At 37.4% G+C, this 13,982-nt stretch overlaps 1 protein-coding gene across 3 annotated transcripts; it reads left to right on the top strand.

Moving 5' to 3' along the window:
* The first annotated feature begins 1,456 nt into the window (after positions 1-1,456).
* On the top strand, positions 1,457-4,254 carry LOC121601281 (signal transducer and transcription activator-like). Of its 3 annotated transcripts, none has more exons than XM_041930111.1 (3): positions 1,457-1,782; positions 1,853-4,083; positions 4,153-4,254. In XM_041930111.1, the coding sequence occupies exon 2, from the start codon at positions 1,894-1,896 to the stop codon at positions 4,072-4,074; it is 2,181 nt and encodes a 726-aa protein (XP_041786045.1). In that variant the 5' UTR covers positions 1,457-1,782; positions 1,853-1,893; the 3' UTR covers positions 4,075-4,083; positions 4,153-4,254. The 3 variants fall into 3 exon arrangements, with proteins under 3 accessions (XP_041786045.1, XP_041786046.1, XP_041786047.1); XM_041930112.1 differs by lacking the exon at positions 4,153-4,254 and having other exon boundaries at positions 1,458-1,782; positions 1,853-3,339; positions 3,416-3,531; XM_041930113.1 differs by lacking the exon at positions 1,457-1,782 and having other exon boundaries at positions 3,247-3,339; positions 3,416-4,083.
* Positions 4,255-13,982: the final 9,728 nt, after the last annotated feature.

The raw sequence follows: 13,982 nt of genomic DNA on the forward strand, positions 1-13,982 counted from the left end.
ATAAAACACAAAGAAAAATAATCCCCGCACCGTAGCATAAGGAAGCTGCTTAAGCGCTGTTTGAAAGACTCACCTAGAATTTTGGTGCTGTTTAACTACTGCAAAAGGCGAATTCGAGCAGCGATCTTTAGCGTGCCAAAATGAGCTGCTTAAGCAATTCTGGCTATTTGGGATGTTTCCGAGCAAAAATGTTGCGCTTAACAACATTAGACCGCAGCCTAACACGCTTAAACTCTTCGTTCTTTCAATAAAATACCTTCAAAAACACGTAAAATATTTCTAATTGTATGCTAAACCAAATCTGAACTAATTAAAATCCATTTTTGTATCAAAATAATGTCGTCGATGAGGACACCAATGTATAATACGTATATGTTGCGAAGAAATGCGAACCGTTCCTGTGCAAATTAATTTCACCCATTCTGTCAAAAGGAGCTTTTTTTGTTTCTGAATTTAGTTGGCAATTTGTATGGGACGAGACCACCTGGTATACACACTTTTTGGTTTTGAAGATGTTTTCGGTGAGTCTGACAGCGGCCTTAGGCCCGTGTCTGTGCTCCATCGCATGCGATTTTATCGCACGTGCTGTCAAACGCTTTTTCGTATAATATTGCGATTATTTGGATGATTTTAATAATATAACGATTATGAAAAATTAAGTTGAGATTGTTCCTACAAAACACCACACATTTAGTTTGACAGATAAAATCGGATGCGGCGTCCGACGAAATCAAAATTTTTTGATTCCGTCGTACGACGAAATCGCACGTCCGACGTTATCTGTCAAATCCCATATAAAATTTTGACAGGCCTTCCGATAAAATCGCATCCGATGGAGCACAGACACGGGCCTTAGGCCGAAAATACACGGACCTGAACTTTGCGGCCGCGGAAGTCCGTCTGCTGTCAAACCCACGTACAAACTGTCAGCGGCAACTTTTCCGAACTGTCATATCCATAGATTTATCTGCAGGCCAAGGTGGAATGTATAATGAGGTGTAGTTATAGCGCTTTTGGCGATCCCCCCCCTGGGCTCCGATTTTGACAGATGGTTTTCCGCTTGCATATGTATTGATGGATTGTTTACGTTTTGCATGGTCAATATTTGGTGGAGATCAATTTGGGTGAATATTTTAGTTTATTAGAACACAGCCCGTGATTTAACATGGAAATTTTCCATCGAGAACAAGAAGCGCTCGCCAAACTCGGAAAACTAACTGTCAGTTTTCTTCGTCGATTCTTCTTCCTCCTAGCTGTCAAAACGGGCTTATAACTTGACCTGATATCTTTACGGTCCTTGCTGCAGGCGGAATTCTGCTGCCGAGAAAATCTGGGCCATGTATTTTTGGTCCTAGAATTTCGCTCGCCGACGGTTGATTCAAAATCGAAAAAAGAGAGTGTTACAATGCGCAATTTCAGATGTGTCTGTGGCGGCCTTAAGATAACTTCAAAATGTCCTACGGTCTTGAGATGAATTGAAAACCCCTGTAAAAACAAGATAAACACAAATCAAAGTTGACAGTTCTAAGCCTGCCCAATAGATTTCTTTACAGCGGCACCGATAGTAAATACACCAATGTGCGTGCGCGTCTAGATGCGTGAGACGTATTAGATACGGAAAAGATTAAATCTCGTATGGCTACTTACAGATATGATATAATTTAAAAGATTTTTAACAGAAAAATTATTTCCTTCTACAAGTTGCTCTGTGCAAGTGAAGAACGGATCGAAAGTGAACAAGAATTTGTACGTGGAAAAAGTATTAGGAATAAAGTGTGACAGGTAGAGTAATACCATTCGACACAGCATGGGCGTGTTTTTTGCTAATCTTTCCCTTTTCGCCACAATACAGTGTATTTGAGTCAACGTGCATTCTCTTGGCGGCACTAGAGGATGGAGACTCGGTTGCATCAACTTCCGCCTTGTATTTTAGAGCAGTTCCATTTCCTAAATGATTTGAAATATCCCGTGTTAATACGACAGCATCTGGGAAATTGGATCAAAGATAGTTTGCACAACGCGCCAACTTATACAAACAACATGCAATCGATGTATGAACTTGATGCTGCCAAGTTTTTCACTGCTCTCGTCAATGAAGTAGACCAAGTATCAGCCAATCTTCCAAATAAGAGGAAATGTCTTCTCTGCAGGTCGGCCATTATGCTTCGAGACCAAAATTTTCAAAATTTGACTCAATTATATTTGAGCCTTTTACACCAAATACAACCAAATTGCGAAAAAGGTTGTAAAACCGAATATACGATTGCGCAAACTTCATCGGATGGGCAACAGACAGATGTGTTATATGGGTTACAGCAGCTTCAGGTAATGGAGCGAAACAATTGGAAGGAAACCCACCAACTCATACAGGAATGCGAGCATTTGGTGCAAAGGCAAGATCACGTCCAGCGACTATCAAATCAGCGAAGCCATAACAAACGAATTCAATGGTATAGCCTGAGACAAAGTTGTCTTGTAGATGCATTCAAGAAGACAATACGAAAAGCCGAAGAGGTGCTGAACCTGGTGTATAATAAGTATATCTTCGAATGGCAGAAAAGTCAAATGTTTCCGGAGGTCCGTTTGACAAATGCGTACAGCCTGGATGAAATACAAACATGGTATGAAAGTTTAGCAGCGATCATGTGGAACACGAAGGATCAGATACACTTGACAATGAAAAGCCAGTTACGAGAACATGTCTCACAAGAAATCAATTCAGACCTGTGGAAGGTTATGAAAGACGTGATGAATTTCATAAAGTTGTTGCTACATAAAGCATTCATAGTCGAAAATCAACCACCGCAAGTGATGAAAATGAACACACGCTTTTGTGCAACCGTTCGCCTGCTTATCGACAATGCGCTCATTATGAAGATAGGAAACCCGAAAGTAACGGTGTCCATCATTTCCGAGAGTCAAGCACAACAAATTCAAAGTACGAACGCTGCCGCAGATTGCTCATCTGGTGAAATCGAGAATAACATTGCGAATCTGCAGTACCAATTGAGCAATAAATTCCTTGCGAACTTCAGTAACATGCGCCTGAAAAAGATAAACCGTGGCAGCAGGAAAATAAATAAACGCGTGGTGGACGAGAAGTTTGCTCTTTTGTTCCAGTCAAGTTTTACTTTGGAACAGGAAGAGCTGGCAGTTACCGTGTGGACATTATCACTTCCAGCAGTGGTAATAGTACACGTAAATCAGGAACAACTGGCATGGGCAACCATTATCTGGGACAACCTATTTGCAAAAGCCGATCGCAAACTATTCGAGGTACCGAATCTAATACCCTGGAATAGACTGGTCGAAGCAATCAGCAGGACATTTAGTGCACGGGTAGGTCGTAGTTTGACCGATGAAAATATGCAATACATGTATCGTAAAGCGTACAGGGATAAACTTTCGTTTTCAGTGTCGAACGACCAAATGATCAGCTTTGCCCAATTCTGCAAAAATACCACATCGGAATGCATCTATACATTCTGGGAATGGGTTTATGCCGCACTGAAAATAATACGCGATCACCTACAGATTCTATGGGTTGACAATACCATTATCGGCTTCATACACAAGTCTACCGCGGAAAAATATCTGGCTAAATGTGTACCGGGGACCTTCCTGTTGCGGTTCACGGATAGTGTACTGGGCGGGATCAGCATTGCCTGGGTGCACGAATCCAACAACGGACAAAAGCAGATTCTACACATTCAGCCATTTACAGCGAAGGATCTTGTCGTTCGACCCCTAGCAAATCGCATCTGTGATCTTGGTGAACTCATGTATCTGTACCCAAATATTCCGAAGCAAGAGGCATTCGGTCGATACACAACATCTGTAATACAAAAACCTCGTAGCAAACATTATATTCCAGCAGAAATGCGTACTGTGTTAATATTTGCTCCAACTGGCAATCAGATTTCCAGTACCTCAAATGCTGAACAATCGCCAAGTGCATCATCCTACGATACGTTTTCCAACGAGTATGTTCTTACAAACCTTGATGAGATCTACAAATTTGAAACTGAGAATGTTGACATGTTTTCGGTTCAGAATTATTGGGAGCAACAGTAAAAAGGAAACGTAAGTTTATGATCCACTGTATAAATCGTATTATTTTTTTGTTTTCTTTCAATCGTTTTCTTTATTCAGATGATGAAAAATGTCAACGTGCGACCTACGTTAGTGCTCGGATGACTATTTAGTGTAAAGTTACCTAAAAGGCAAGAAAATATGAACTTCATTTCGTGTTTATTTGAGTGGCATTACTTTAAACCTAACTTGTGCAGTTTTTTTTTAGACAAATCTGATCATGATACATTAAATCGCTCAGTGAGATACTTTTTTATTTAAGCTTACAAAAGCTTAGTTTTTAATCATTACAATAACAAAAAAGTATTTTTGTTGTATGACACACACTTTACATTTCCGATAATCAAATTAATTCACGATTATATTAGTTTTATGGCTTAAACGAAACATATAAGAAAGCAAAGCTCTAAACGATATCTCAGTGAGGATGTTTTCCAAAACAACAGCAAACAAGTAAATGTAAAACAAAGATAGTTCAAATACTTTTTACTAAGCTCAGTTTTCTTAATATTAAGTTGAAATCAAAACACATGTGTTCAACTATTAGACGTAACAGTCATAACTTCATATTAGTACCAATATTGACTTAACCTTGATTTATGTAGTGTTTTAAAATCGCTTAGCGTTTTTGTTTAAGAAGAAATCGCTTAGCGAGATACTTCTTTAATTTAAGCTGGGGTTTTACACATTACAGTAACGAAAAAGTTTGTTGTTTTTTTTTTCATGACACATATTTTACATTTTTGATAATAAAATAAAATCAACGATATTGGTAGGTTTATGGTTAAAACCAAACATATTAAAACAAAGCACTAAATGTTTGCAGCAAACAACAACGCTATGTCAGTGAAGCAAATTTATGAAAAAGATAATTTAATTATGTTTCTTCTAAACTTAAATTGACAGTTTGGCTTTTTTTTAAATCAAAACACAGGAATACTGTTCAGCTTCTTGGTTATAAGTTCATATTAGTAAACATATTGACTTAACTTGAATTTATGTAGTGCTTTAAAAAAGTCTGAATGTGGCATATTAAAGAACATGGCGAGATACTTCTTTATTTAGTTTAAAGTCTTCACAATTACGAAAAAGTATTTTTGTTACATCACACATTTTATTCACTTTTTTTTGACAGTCAAATTAAATCACGCTAATACTAGATGTATAGCTTATTTAGTGTCCACAATTACGAAAAAGTATTTTTGTTACATGACACTTTTATTTTTAATTTTGACAGTAAAATTAAGTCACGATAATACTAGTTTTATGGCTTAAACCAAACAAATAAACGGGTTCTAAGTGAGGATGTTTTTCGCAAAACAAGACAAATCAAGAAAATATATAAACAAGGTTAATTATGTTTTTTCGAACTTAAGTTACAAATTTAAAACTTTTTATCTTCATTTTTATATCAAAACAGCTACATGTTCTCAGGCATTGTGCTTAAGTTTAAATTTATCACTTTTGCTAGTGTGTTCGAGGTGATAATTTAATGCTGACTCGATGATAATATCTACGATCTTTCATTAATATTTTCTGTTAATCTTTGGGTTTTTTTTTTAATAATATTCTTTTGCCTCGAAACTTGAGGAAACTTCAGAGAACTTGCTATTTTTTATAAATATTGGGAAAAGGATTATGTCATTTACGTTTGGCAAAGCTTGCAAAGAAAAATAAAACATGAATTGAATGAAAATGAAAAAAATGATGTATGTAGTTCGAAATAATTTAAAATTTTAGTGTTGCTGACCTAGTCTGGAAGAACTTCCGCGTAAGTCGCAACGCTGGGTGATGACGATTGCGCAGCTGTTGCTGTTCGCAACGCTGGCTTGGAGCAGTGCCGTATCAGCGCTTCGTGATCGGTGCGGTAAGTTCTATCGAACCTTAACTCTGTTGCGTAACAATCTAAATGAAGCGATTGGCGATGCGTCGGGTAACGGTCGAGTTTCCGATTACTCCAGGTCGTGAGAACTGGAAGGGTATACCACCTAGTATGCGTAAACTTTCGGATTTGGGGGATTGCTGGTACACGGTACGTTTGCTGGAGACAGTCAAGCCTCACCACGGGTGGGGGACAATGCTGTTCATAAGTAAGTTGAAACGACATGTACGATCTTATGTCCGATCTTATGTTAACTGACTTGATGTCTTTTCTGAGACTATTTATACAGTAGGTGACCGCTAAATGGATGTGTTTTAACTGGAGTGCTTTTTAACTGGAGGTTCGCTAACTGGAGTGATTCTCAGTTAACGAACACTTAAACGTCAAAACATGAAACATCCGGAATCTCACCAAGAGAAATTTGTCGCAAATGTGCATTTTTCAAACAAATTTAGGTTTCTTTTGCCTACGTTTGCTATTAATTTATGTTATTACACGAATTACTATACTTTATATCAACATAAATGAAAAAAAAGTTTGGTATGTTTATTCCACTCAACGCCAATCAAAACAATCAATCCATAGAAACGTCACTCCAGTTATCGAACATTGTTCGTTAACTGGAGCTTGTTTACCTCTCAGCTAGCGGTCACCTACTGTACTGATAAACTTACAAGCTGGCGCACATTTGGCAACCTGATGTTTAAGCGGCTAACTTTCTTTTTTGAGACGTTACGCGCTTGGAAAACAAATTTTTGTCAAAAGTTGAGCTTTCCTGGTGGGGGTTTACATAAAACTGATCTTATGCTTAAGATCTATTTGTTGTTCACGATAAAGTCTTTTCCGTATTCATGACTTGCTTCGGAGGTCTTCCTTATTTATTTTAAATATATATTTAATGGGTGCCGGTCTCGTAGTACAGTCGTCAACTCGTACGACTTAACAACATGCTCGTCATGGGTTCAAGCCTCAAATGGACCTTGCCGCCATACGTAGGACTGACTGGCTATGGGGGGGGGGGATCAATAAATCACTGAAAGCCAATCCCACAAGTAGTGTGGTACAGGCAGGCCTTGACCGGCAACGGTTGTTGAGCCAAAAGAAAAAAAAATTAATGGGTACGATAGCATGAATGCTACACTAGTATTACTTTATTCGCCGATCGTTGTTCGATCTATAGTCTATACCGAGCTTTTCAGTATACAATTTACGCAGGTAACGCAGAGTAGAGTAATCAGTTTCTTTATCAGTGGTAATGTATGTAAGCATGATGATAGGCTTAACTACTAAGAATAATGTAAAGATCGAATTTGTATTTTATTACATCATCGTTTTGGCATAACGAACTACCCGATCCTTCCGGCACATACAGGTATCCGAGACTTCCTACTATGGGGGGAGGCGAGCCAATATTCCTTGCTTCTTTTTTTTTACTAATCTAATAATAAAGCTAATCATCATCGGTAACTGACAATATCATAAATTAATTCCTGAAAATATCCTTCACTACTTATGATGCGCAAATTATTTCGTATGCGGTTTGTTTTGCTCACAACAATTATGTTTTATGTTTTATTGCGAATCACCCCGTACTTGCTTAAAGGATCTTTTTACATGAACTGTAGAGGCTTCTGCAGAAAGGATTCTAAAAAAAAATATAGTGACGCCGAGCCAGTCAAATTTTTTGTGTGGAATACTTGGCGTCCAGTTAATCGGTCATATCATATTCAATGATTTCAATGACAGTATAATATTGAATATGACCTATAACGGGCTCCAAACTTTCCAAACAGTTTTAATGGGCACTTTTTTAGTTTTTGTCATGAAAAATGTTTTTAATGGATTTTTTGGCTTTAGAAAAAAACTAATTTAATCAGTTTCAATAATTTTATTTGTTGAGCAATTAATGTCAGATTGTCGAAAATAATGGCCCAGTAAAGGTAGTCATCAGCAACAACTAACACTAAAAATATAAGCTGCGGCGATGAAATACACATTTACCCATTTCGTTTTGAGTATTATTGTTTTATTGCTTTTACAGTCAGATTTGCCTTATTTATACCAAAATCATTGTATACTGCAGTTAGAACGTAACTGCCAAAACTCGACAAAAACCCAAAAAGTTAATATCTGTAAAGAAAGTACACCACAGCTTGCTACCTTCATCTCTACGCTTTATACAATTTAAAAATGGTGCAATTTGAATCATAGTTCATTTACTGAATATTGTAAAATATTCGTTTATTATTCCGTTTAAAATGAATCTTAGCATGACTATAATTATCTTGAATCAGTAACGAATCTGATGTGATTACATTTCGGCTTATATGCTCTAGCTTATGAATATAAGGTTGACGAGCCAATAAAAAATCATACGCTAATGGAACAAATGTTTCAGTGCTACAACAGAATAAGCTCAAAAGTGCTGCTTTCCGAAACGACGGTTTCTTATGATCGCGTGTGAATACATACTATGCTTCAGAATGCTTAATCCCTCTCACTGTTGAATACAATGCACCCTGGCGAAAGAACGATGACACTATCAACGTGTCTAGGACCGTGTTGCTTTATCAGACATCGTTCCGATTGCTTTTGCATTCACACTAATGTAGGTAGTGTGGTGTGTACATACACAACTATTAAGATGGAAGGTAAAGTTTCGGATTAAAAAGAAAAATTGCAACATATTATTTGACAGACACAGTGCTCGTAGTCAAAATTTCATCTCTGCAATCAATTCCGCATGGGTTGTTTATCCACTAACGTTAAATAGGAACTTTTAGTAGCATAACAATGAAATGGATTATGGTGGAACTAGAATAATAATGATGTTAATGGACTGTGAAAAGACGCTCGGTACGATACTATAGTTGTTTAAATTCAAATAAGATTGTGGCAGTATGTGCTGCCTCCACTTGGTAAATGGGATAGTTATTTTAAAAATTATATCACTAATTATGATCTTATGGCAACCAGATACCCGTAATGAAAATTCGTTGCTATTTGAGGATGGTTCAAATAGGAACCAAAGCTGCTCATGACTATACTAAAGTCGCCCCATCTACCAGTAAACCACAAAGCCACATCATGATACACTTACTTACTTACCTATCCCGGAAACCTTTACTTATTTATCTTAATATTGACTTAGGTCGTATTCGCTTATATTAGGAATCGCAATTCAATTTTAATTTTAATATTTAATATTCTTCTTTGCATATCAGTTTTAGTCACCTTATCCCGGATATTCTTTGAAAAATAAACATGAATGTAAAGTATAGGCGTCCCCCGAGTTACGACCCCCTCGAGTTGCGACGATTCGCAGATACGACGATTTTGATTTGACAGTGAAAAGTTGTCATCGAGAAGAAATTGATGTATATTTTTGAATTTCTGAGCTGATAACCGTTACACACACATTTCCAAAGATTCCACTACTACCCGTTATTGTATATCTATATCGTGTAAACGATTTTTTGTGTAAAATTAATACATTATCGAACATTGTTTCAAATAAAAACACGATATGATAGATTTCGACTCTTCAACTTCGGTTATAAACTTAAAATTGACAGATATTCGACATACGACCTTTTCGACTTACGCCTTGCGTTGGGCCTTTTTTTCGGTCCCAAATACAGTCGTATCTCGGGGGACACCTGTATAGATGTGCCAAATGAACCATAACCGTACGGTTCATTAAGCGCGAGGCCACGGGAGTGACAAAATGCTGACGACTTTTTTCAAAGCGTTAGGTTTTGTAAATATTTTACAACCTGGAGCAGCCAGGAAATGAAGTTGTCAAAAAGTTACAAAATTTGTCGTTAGCGAAAAAGCGTTTAAAAGCAGTTATATGGAGCAGTTGTCATCAGTGCTAATGTGCTAAGGAATTACAGTGGAGCGCCGTTTATCCGGGTACCTTTTATCCGGCTTTCCGTTTATCCGTGCTGTTGAGAAATGACAGTTCAATACAAAGGTAATATTGCGTTATGAGGAGGATATTTGAAAACGCGGTTATAAGAGCACATTGTCATAACAAATAACACTATAATTCATGGCAAATTTTAAATATTCTCACAGGAAAAACATGAAGTTAATAAAACTGGGTTATTTTTATAAAAAAAGAAATTTTTTAAAAACCTGATCAGGAATTGGTGATAAAATATATCATTTGTCTAATTATCCGTGTTATTTGCTTATCCGGGCGAGGTCAAGTCCCGAGAAACCCGGATAAACGGCGCTCCACTGTATTGCTAAAAAGCATGTTTCTATTTAGTATATTATAAACACAATATCGATCGATATTCACAGACTTTTCTGTCATGTGGTATAGCTTTATGTCTTTCAAGGTTTGTCAGTGTGTAGACTTTTGATGCGGCCATGAGAAAAGCTCTGTTTCATAAGCAATTTTGACAAAGTTGACAGCGTTTTGTCACTCTCGTGGCATCGCGCCAATTCAGTTCGCGCAAAAAAAAAAAATGCATGAACCGGTGTTACAAGAAGAGAAAGCTAATTCTTTTGATGCATAAGATTTTGAATTTGCATGAAACATTTTGAATAATTCATCAGAAAGAAACTTGCAATATTCACTAATTTATATATAAAGTAAGTAACAGTCGATTTTAAACTTTTTGCGTGAATCGCGTTCTAGGGTCAAATGATATACGGTCAATATTGGATTGGTTTTCATGTGATCACCAAACCTACGGATTAATCTGTAGTTTTACCAATTTACGAATAGTTTAGCTATTTATAGACTATGCAAATAGCAATTGTAAAACAACGAAAGACCCGAAATCACCTTCATGTTCATGGCAATGAACGATTCGGTTCATTCACGATCACTTGAAAGCTCCGCTACCCACCTCTAATGTATAGGTAGTTACAGTTCATGATAGACGTTAGTAAAATTTTAGAAATTTAAAAAAATTGGGCGTGAATCATTCGAAGTGGCTAATTTTGCGGCTGAAGTCGTGGACGCATATAAGGATGCTCTGGTGACAAACTGGATTATTACGTTCTGTCTGAGGTGACTTGAATCCGTTATATTGCTAAGCTGTTGGAAGTTTAGGTCACAGATGATTCCAGTGTTGTGTCGACATAATTTAGGTAGCACTGTAAGTAGTTTTCGTTAAGTATAAAACACTCATTAGCTAGGGAGTGCCCAAGCGGGGCACTCACAACAGGATATATAAGTGTGCACGTGGTGGGTATCGCTCTTCTCTTCTGTTGTAACGTGAAAGCGGTAACAAGTACAATAAACTACCGTTTCTCGAAAAGTGGTGTCTTAATATAACACCAGATTCAAATGTATTGAAGGACACTTGAACTATTAATGTAGATCACGTTGGGTTTATCCCTGCGTAGAACTTCTTCGGTAACCAAGACCATTGCTTCTGCGGTGACAATAGAGGTGTGGCCTGGTTGCCTGATGGCACTATTATTAATGCGGGAGTAGATTCCACTGCTAGTGGAATGGTTGTGTACTGATCTGTCGGTGTAGATGGTTATAGTATTTTTTTTCTAATGACGGTTGGTAAGTTAGTATAATGATGGCGAGGAGGGCTATTACAAGGAGCCCAAAGCTGATTGCTAAAGGTCCAATTGTTATTGGTGGCAATACCAAGGGCAACTACCAATCAATACGGTTTCCGTTTCCGTTGAAGGTAAATGCGTCAGCCTATATGTTGTTATCCATCAAACAACTTAAGGTTGCTCCTATTATGTTGGTTATTACACCTGTTTCCATCTACGTTCGAATCTTGTGCCGTTTGCATCGAATTGCAAACCGCCTGCTTCGAATCGCATGTCACTACGAACGAATGCGTGCATCCATGGTTGAATCGCGTGCCAGTACGGTTGAATCGCGTTCCACTATGGTCGAATCATATGCCACTACGATCGAATCGTGTGCCGCTACCATTGGATTTCTGAAAGCAAGAGCATAGTAAACTGTTTGTTTACGTTTGCAAGCTATATCTTTCTTCGCCGACGGCATTTCGTTTGTAAAATAGTACTAATAAATGGTAATTACACCTGTTTCCATCTACGTTCGAATCTCGTGCCGTTTGCATCGAATCGCAAACCGCCTGCTTCGAATATATTATGTGTCCACTTTAAGTCCACGACTCTGTATTACAGTCGATCGCGATCGATGCTAAATCATCCCGTTATGAGGACACTATCTCGATAAAGTACAGAAATTTAGGCAGAAGCCAACTATTGTTGATGTAAAGTTGGGTTTGACGGGAGGCAAGATGTTTTATGGTATCAAGCATCTTGAAATGATTAATATGGCCCTTCACTTCTCTTTTCATCCGGTGATTTGTGCGATTTGAATGAAAATGATCAAAAGTTATTTCCAAAATATCAGCGGGGCGCATGTTTCACATTTCTTAGTTATTTTATGGGATTTTAAGTACTATAATATTCACTAGGGGAAGATAGGTAAACACGGACACATAAAGGAACATGTTAAAAAACTAGAGAAATATAAATACAGTGACCACTAACATGTGCAGACCTCATGTTACATTCAAATCTCACCACAAAATGAGTTTCTATAAAATTTTATGAGTTGTTCATAAATCAACAAGATTGATAAATCGAGCAATTTTGGAATGTTCGGGACCTGATATGGACACTATGGGCATTTAAGGGTAAGATAGACACCTATATGAAACGTTGGAAATTTAAGAGGTCTACTAAATTTTAGTATTTCAAATTACTTTTCACTTGTCTTCACTGCTGACGTTGAATTACAGAAATCCGCGACCCCAGCAAGTTGGGTGGACGTTAATAGGACATTTAGGCCATTTTTCATCAAGTCAAAATTTAACTTTTTTATCTTGGTAATCCCATAGAATCTCTTTTCTATTCCTGAATATTGCCGTGTGAATGCCTCTTCTTTTTAATCATTAAAGTAATTCAAGTCGTGACAAGATTTTGTGTTTCGTTAATGAGGCATCATCAGCGTCGAACGAGTAGGTAATGTAATGTATGGCTGCTATTTTGACCCGCGTGCTGTTTCTCGCATATTCCAATGCTTTCTCTACTTGCGCTGGACGGTTCATATCTTCGGATTACTCTTTCTTAAGGTATTTAATGGCATCTGTTCATAACCAAATGGAAAAATAAATCAATAATGTCGGTGTACATCTACCCCTACGAGAGAATGTCCGTCTTTATCACTTTGGTTTCAGGATTCTTAACCATCAGAAAACAAGATAGTTTTAGATTTAATTACCATTATTTCACCATGTTTTAGGGTAATAGTCACGACAACTCATTAAATCAATATAAACAATGCAAGTCACAGAGTTTAAAATCCCAGGAGATCCACAAGGGGGGCGCACGATTGGAAATGTGTTTGGTTAATGAATTTAACCAATTTGACGGAAATCATGCCAAAAATGTTCTCAAATGTGTTGTCATATAGTTTGAATGCTACATTGTTAAGCTAGCCAATAATGACTTTTATCGTGTACTTATGAGACGTGTCTATCTTTCCCGCAGTATCCGTCTTTACCTGCATTCCTTAATAATATCATCAGCATTTTATTTAGCAATATTTAACTTTATAAAACATTTGATATTACTAGACATGGGACGGAAGAGAGATTCTAGAGCATAGGAGAGACCCGGAGTAACACCATTCTCTATAACAGGGGGCTCCAAACTACGGGCCGCGAAGATTTTGTACAGGATAAAATAAAGAAGTCTATTATTTGAAATATACTAATCAAAAATTTAACTTTTAATCTTTACATACGAAAGCTTCTGAATAATATAAAAAGCCAATGAAAATTAGTATATTTATTCTCTCTCTATCTTTCTTGGCCTGATGACAATATAGCACGTTGATGTAACATGGCCCGGTCAACAATCATTCTCCCGGATTGTCGGTCTTTGGTTGCAGCCTCCCATCCATGTAAACAACCGATCTCCGACAGGTCTCGCATCACCAGATCCAGCCATCGAGTTCGCTGTGCTCACCTGCGTCACATGG

Source organism: Anopheles merus, unplaced genomic scaffold (genome assembly GCF_017562075.2).
Source record: "Anopheles merus strain MAF unplaced genomic scaffold, AmerM5.1 LNR4000053, whole genome shotgun sequence".
Classification (NCBI taxonomy): domain Eukaryota; kingdom Metazoa; phylum Arthropoda; class Insecta; order Diptera; family Culicidae; genus Anopheles; species Anopheles merus.